Source organism: Sinocyclocheilus rhinocerous, unplaced genomic scaffold, assembly GCF_001515625.1.
Source record: "Sinocyclocheilus rhinocerous isolate Xijiao unplaced genomic scaffold, SAMN03320098_v1.1 scaffold359, whole genome shotgun sequence".
Classification (NCBI taxonomy): Eukaryota; Metazoa; Chordata; class Actinopteri; order Cypriniformes; family Cyprinidae; genus Sinocyclocheilus; species Sinocyclocheilus rhinocerous.
Genome location: NW_015652307.1, coordinates 1 through 7167, shown reverse-complemented (window position 1 = coordinate 7167; position 7167 = coordinate 1). Strand labels below are relative to the sequence as shown.

The 7167-nt window shown below is 33.8% G+C and overlaps 1 protein-coding gene across 1 annotated transcript in view; it reads left to right on the top strand.

Moving 5' to 3' along the window:
* The window catches only part of LOC107714765 (glutathione S-transferase A-like), a 24698-nt gene extending 17858 nt beyond the window's left edge, over positions 1-6840 (top strand). The window contains exons 4-7 of the mRNA XM_016520728.1: positions 3245-3350; positions 4952-5070; positions 5471-5559; positions 6411-6840. Of these exons, the coding sequence (XP_016376214.1) occupies positions 3245-3350; positions 4952-5070; positions 5471-5559; positions 6411-6543 (447 nt within the window). The 3' untranslated portion in view covers positions 6544-6840. The remainder of the gene's footprint in view (positions 1-3244; positions 3351-4951; positions 5071-5470; positions 5560-6410) is intronic.
* The last annotated feature ends 327 nt before the right edge of the window (positions 6841-7167 follow it).

Sequence of the window (7167 nt, the reverse complement as noted above, 5' to 3'; positions counted from 1 at the left end):
AGAACGGCGCGCCCGGCGGATCCGACGAATGAGCGGCAACCACATGTGACGACCCCGGGCTGGACTCCGCTTCGTCCACGGTGAAAGCCGATCCAGCGATTGACAGCGCGAAGTTTATGTATTTCCTCAGCGACCAGCACGGATCAGCTCTAGGCATGATGAAGCGGATATCGTCCTCTTTTGGAAGACCAAACAAAGTAGTTTCGCTTTCACAACGAAGCACACAGCGTCTTCACGACATGGCGGCAGCGGCAACAATACTACAGCGAGAATAAAAGTTACGCCTTCTTTCTTTGCGTGAACATTTGGGCGGCGTTATGCAAATCTTCCCACATAGTGAGGTAGACGTGGGGGCGTGTTAGAATAAGCTGTTTTAGGTAGGTGTGGCTGACTCTTAACTTTTATAAAGAATATCTCTTTGGATTTGAGACTTTAGTCTTTGCATCTTTACAGATCTTCTTTATGCACCAAGAGCTTGTAACTCCAAAGAGAAAGAAAAACTTGAAATCGCATCATATGTCCCCTTTAAAGGTACCTAGTGGGTTGCCTAAACCATAGCATTAAAAATGAAACTGATTTTTTTTTCCGACCACAAAGTGACTCTAATTTGCATCTTTGCATTGAAATCTAAACCCTTTTCTCTATTTTAACCTTAAATACTTCACTAATTGTAATATAAATCATAGAAATATTAGAAATTTTTTAAAAAGTCATTAATGGACCATGTTTATTGCACAAATAGTATTCATACCAAAAGATCTCCTTAAAATATAAAATAAATATAATTGAATTAAAATATAGAACATTTATTTAACTGAAAAATAGTTAAGGTGTGCATATGTTGTAATGTTCACCAAAAATTGCTCCAAATGCCTGTATAATGAAGCTGTCATCTATTGTACTTAAACCCATTTAAATGTATAGTCAACGCTGGTTTGTTTGGAGAGCTCTATGGATCACGTGACCGCGCGGCGAGATCAAAGCTTGTCGCAACTCTGTTTTTCAATAGCTCTGGCTTTAACTGAAGCGCTACATTTTACGATTTACACCACATTAAGTGCGCCAAAACGGCATTTATTTGTTTTGTTTGAATTTAGTATTGAAACTTACAAAATTTGAACGCTAAAAGCCTAAAAGCGTGTGTCTCACGCCAAATGCGTGAGAGTTGGCAACCCTGTAGTTAGTCTAGTTATGATTGACGTTCTGTTACATCTTAATATTATGGTAGCCCGTTAATAATTAAATAATGTAATTGCGATTTTTCTATCTCACAATTCATATCCCACGATTCTGAATTGTGAGAAAAAAGTCAAAATTGAGAAAGTATCACAATTAGCCTACTTAAAAAAAAAAAAAAAAAATTATTCTGTGGTGGAAACAAACAAAACAGAGAGACAAATTAATCACTGATTTTTTTCCTCATTTTTATGTGTAACAGAGACCCTGAACAGAAAGAAAAATATGAGATGAGGGTTACAATTATGTTAATTTCAATGCTTTTACATTCTTTCGCAAACTTGTTCCATGAGAAAATTTGCATTCACTTGCAAATCGTTTGCTTTTTTCATTAATCATCAGTCATGATCTGCTTTATAGTATGACGGTGTTTAAGTGACACGTTACGAAATTATTCTCAAAATATTTCGACTTTATTCTCAAAATATTTCAAATTTATTCTTGTAATTTTGACTTTCTCAAAATGTTTAGACTTAATTCTTGTATTGCTACGACTTTAATCTTGTAATCTTAGATTTTTTAATTTTTTAACGTAGCACTGAAATGCTGTAGTATTTTAGAAACATTAACGATCACTAGAAAAGCAGATGAGTCGCGTGTCAGCTGATTTGCATCATTTGAGAAGAGTAAAGCTAGAGTGTCTTGAAGTGCACGTCTCCATACAAATTAGGTCACGTATTAATATTGGCTTGTGACGTTTTTAATAAATGTGCGATTATTTCCTTATTGCCGAAAGTGTTTTATTTAGTGCACTTTGCACAAAGTAATCAACTTGGAACTGAGAACAATACTATTTCAGTGTTTTTGCATTTATTCGCAAGACTTTTGCATGTGTTCACTGCTGTACGAGTAGATTAGTTTGAATTTGCGCAGACCTGATTTATACGAACTTTCTCAGAACGTTCTTTACACGTTGCAATCACAGTATATTAATGTGTCGGTATATTATTGAAGCCCATTTCCATCATGATATATAAAAATAAAAAAGGTACTGAGACTTTTTATATCAATTTGGGCTTTGTTTCTTGCAATTCGGACTTTTTGTTTCCGCCATGGAATAAAAAATAAAAAGGATAATTGTGACTTATCTCAAAATTCGGACTTTTATTCCCATAATTTCAGTTTATATCTCGCAATTCTGTGTTTGTATCTTGCAATTCTGAGTTTTTTTTTTCGTAGAACAAAGAGAAAAAAATGCAAAAGATTTGTGACTGAATGCAAATTTCTTGTGGAACCGGTTTTGCGAAAAAACATAAAAGCATTTAAATATAATTTTAACTCTCATCTCATATTTTTCCATTACTATGTCAATTTAGGGTCTATGTTATACATAAATATGATGAAAATTCAGCAATACATTTTTTAGCCATAAAATAAAAAATTAAAAAAGGCCTTTTTATATCTCTAAATTCTTTTTATATCTAAATTTTTTCCTTTTTTCCCAACAACACATGGAATTAAAAAATTACACAAAAAGTACAATAAAGTAATTTGGCACTTTGTCACAATTCTGATTTTTTTTTTCTCGAATCGTGAAATATAAACTCTGACTTGTGAAAAAAGTCTGAATTATGAGATAAAAAGTTACAATTATCTTTATTTTTAGAAATGTTTCGATTTTTAGATTTTAGAAATAACCCAATGGATAACAGTGGAAATAAACAAAAACAAAAAAGTATTGTCTATCAAACTTATATAAGTGAGTTGCAAATAATCACTTACTAGTACTAGTTTCCAATGTTTTCATCAAATAATTTTTTTTTCTAGTTCAGAGTAGATACTATTTTTTTTTATCTTCCAAGGCAGTCTTTACTTTATTTGAGATTCTGACTCAGTTCTGATGTTATATTTAGAGTTTATATTGCTTGATGTGGCAGGCTTAGTCGGGGGGCCAGTTCTCCTCTGACCAGACGAAACCAGCAGTTCAATTCAAGGCTGCAGCAAAGTCAGATTGTGCAGAGGACTCAACTGGTTCCTGTGGTCTAACGGGTGTGTTTTTGGTTTCTAGAGCGCGTTTAAGTCTCAAGGCACCCGTCTGATCCCAGACGACCCGGCTGAACAAGCGCTCGTCTACCAGCGAATGTTTGAGACCAACAACCTGCAGCAGAAAATGTGTAAGTGCCTTCAACTGTCAACGCACTTCAACTCTAAAAATATGCAAACGTCCAGCTTCAGCTGCTGCTTCTTGTGTCAAATCTTGACTGATTTTGATCAAGTAAAGGTCAGAATAACTGCAGTAATATCTCCAGATGAACACTTACTGGACTGAAGCAGCTCAGCTTTACTTGATTCTCCATCAGTCATGTTTTAGAGTCTCAAATCTGATCCTCAGGATCTTTTGAGGAGCGTTTGTTTCCAGAAGCTTTACTTTCACTGTTCCTCAGCGGAGGAATGATCTTCACAAGCCTCCAGAACATCTCACATCTTCTGAGGAGACTTTATTTCTTCATCTCTCAATCATTGCATTGCATTGCATTATATGTTTGGATCATTTCAATCTCATCTTACTAAGATATATTATTGGAGATATGTTACGACCAGAGTTGGGTATAACGCGTTACAGTGTCACTGTATTCTAATTACTTTTCCTGGTAATGCAGTAATGTAATGCATTACATTTTAAAATTTAAGTAATTTGATTACAGTTACGAATGTCAATAAAATTACGTTACTTAAGTTACAAATGCAGAGTTAAGAAAAAAATATTTTTTTATCATGTTTTGCGCGTCAGTATGGCCTTCAATAAATCACCAGAGAATGTGAGCTAAAATGCAGATGAGTCGTACAACATTTAGATGCAATGAATGCAGTCGTATTTCAAAATGTTGCACTCAATTATACATATTTTAGTCTGGCATTATAGTTTGGGAAAAGTTCAGCATGTACAAGTTTGTCACAATAACACTAATATAAGTAAAAATAAATAACTCTTCAGAGATCCTCTGCTGAATCAAGCCGCGCTTTCTTCTTCTGAGGTAAATTCAAGGTTGACTGACTTCATGTAAAAACAGACACTTCAAGCTTTCTTTAGATAATTCTCATGTCTGTGTGTCAAGTATTCGCTGATTCGTTTATTTTTGTGGTTCGATTCAGAAGAATGTTCACGGAGACCGAGACGGCAGAAAGTGCACCCTGTTTGTTTTCTTTATTTTACAAAAGCACAAAGTTTTGTTCATATTGCGAGTTCATACAAATGAAAGTAGGCCTTTTACAGTTTCAAAAAATGTATTGCTCTTATCTGTACGATAAAAAATTATGAAACATTTTAAGTTCTTTTTGCAGTTATCAGGAAAAATGCAAGTGATCGTTCAAGTTGCTGTTTATGTAATTTTTCAGTCTATTTAAAAATAATGAAAGAACTATGAGTTTCATTTTGTAGTGTTTTTTTTTGTTGTTGGTTTAATAACTTAAAGTAACTTGAAAGTAATTAGTAATCTGATTATTGTTTAAATGCAGTAATCAGTAATGTAATCCAATTAAAAGTAATTACTCATTTGTAGCGGATTACTTTTTTTGAGTGATTTACCCAACACTGGTGTTGACTAATATTTATATAATTTTATGATAGTATCTGATATGCTGTTTAAAAAGATCTCATTGATTTACATCACAATCAAGAATAGCATCTGCAGCAAATTGCATATTTTTGAATATATGAGCCATAAAAGCCTGATAGATCAAATATTATAAACACATATGCACTGTTTTTGTTCAGATGACGTGGCTTTCTACGAGTGGCATGTTCCTGAAGGAGAGAGACATGAATCGGCTCTGAAGAGGAATAAAGAGAGTTTAATCGCCGAGCTCAAACTGTGGGATGGATACTTGGAGGAGGTCAGATTTTATTGATATTTATTGATAATATAAATCATGCATTTATGATGTCAGATTGCCGGTCTCATTGTGAATGATTCATCAGTTATTCTTTTCATCTAAATGTAATGATTGTCAAATAGTCATTGTTTTAGACGGCTCTTGCAATTAATTGCAACCTAATGTCTTATCAGTAAAATGATTAGAGTTATGGAGGGTGAACTTGACCTTTGGCCTCCATGACTTTGTTTAAAAGTGTTTTTTTTTTTATTGCTTTCTGAAATGAAGCGCATTACAACAGCGTAATGGATTATGAATGCATGTGTTGATTGCAGCAATTCTTCATTAGTAGAGGAGATGCTGTTACTGTATTTGAGGGCATAATAATGAGCTTCTCTAACGATGAGTGATTTGTTCATAGATGGGTAAAGGCTCGTACCTCGCTGGCAAGAACTTCACTATGGCCGATGTGGTTTGTTTCCCCGTCATCGTGTTTTTCCCGCGACTTCAGTGAGTGAATCGCTCTGGATATAAAGCGTTTTTTAATGACTGCGTGTTTTAACCCTCATAACGCATTCAGGTCAGTTTTTACGAGAAAAAAAAAAGCATAGTTTTTAGTAAGGGAACAAAACTTTGCAAATGCGTTACCTTCAAAATATACATAATTTATTTGTTTATATTATAATGTATTATACATATTTTTTCCCCATATCTCACACACTTTTGGGACTGAATATTGCTGATAAATATGAATACGTACGATTAATGACAAACCATTACAGCATGAAAAAATAATTACTGTCTTCATCTGAAAGTGAAAGTTTTTGCAAATAAAATCAATTTATTTTGAATAAAAACTCCTTCAGAGTAATAATTATGTTGCTTTGTTAGAAATAAATATGTAGGCGTCAATTTGGACTGTTTTTGAGCAATCCTGAGTTATAAATTCAAATGAATTTAAATCTATTTGTTCCTTTGGGATTAATACTGATAATTCTCAGGTTAAATGCTTTGTAAATTTCATAGTGATATATTCAAATAAAATTTCTCGTCAATATTAAAAAAATATTTAAAGATTTTTTTATCATAGATTTTTTGGTCTGGTTCAAGTGCAATTTGTATTTTTTAGAGGTAAGTGCAGTAATAACATGGTAACCTCCCACATTCTCTCATTAATGAGAAATTGCTGATTAGATACAGTATGGTTTTATTTGAAAAATATTGTCATGAGTGCTTTATAAAATAATGATTCTTTGAGTTTGAAAGCAGTATCAGATATTGAATGCGTTATGAGGGTTAATGATTGTTGCTGTCAGGTGAAGGTTCAGATGAGGCTGGTTTAATGTTTGATCTGGTTTCAGCTGTCCTCCAGAGCGTTGTCCCAGACTGATGGAGTACTACAAGATGCTAAAGGACCGTCCCAGTATTAAAGCCAGCTGGCCTCCTCACTGGTTGGAGAAACCTGAGGGTCAAGACATGCTCAAGAACCTGTGAAGAACATCCTGAACACACCAGCAGAATAAAACCATCACTTAATTCAGATTTATGTTCAACTTACTGTATTAAATCACAACCCTTGACTGTGATCAGTCTCGTTTACAGTGCAGCAGCTTCAGTTTGTCTGATGTTTGATAATTAACCTCAGTCATTTATCTTTAACTCAGCGGGCCGCTTTATGTGTGAACTCATTTTTGAAGATAAAGCTCATTGTTGTGTCTGTAATGATTAACGTTAAATAAAGTTTTATCCTGTTCAGTCCAAATAAAGAACATTTTTACCACCAGTTTTAAATGATTAGTACTACATTTTATATATATATATATATATATACACACACACACACATATATACAGGGGCGGATTTAGTGAATTGGGGGCCCCAGGCAAAATATAGGAATGTGGCCCTATACATTTGCACACATTTTCCTAGATCAACCTTGAGGTTCCATTTTATTGTTTTCAGCGTAAGCCTGTGTGCAAAGGCTGTCTAATTCTAAAATTTAAAATACATTTATTTTTAGTTGTTATAACTACAAATTTAAATAAAACTGAAAAAATAATGTAAAGGCAATTTTAAATTTACACACCTAAAATACATATATCAAGAGCATGCTCACAG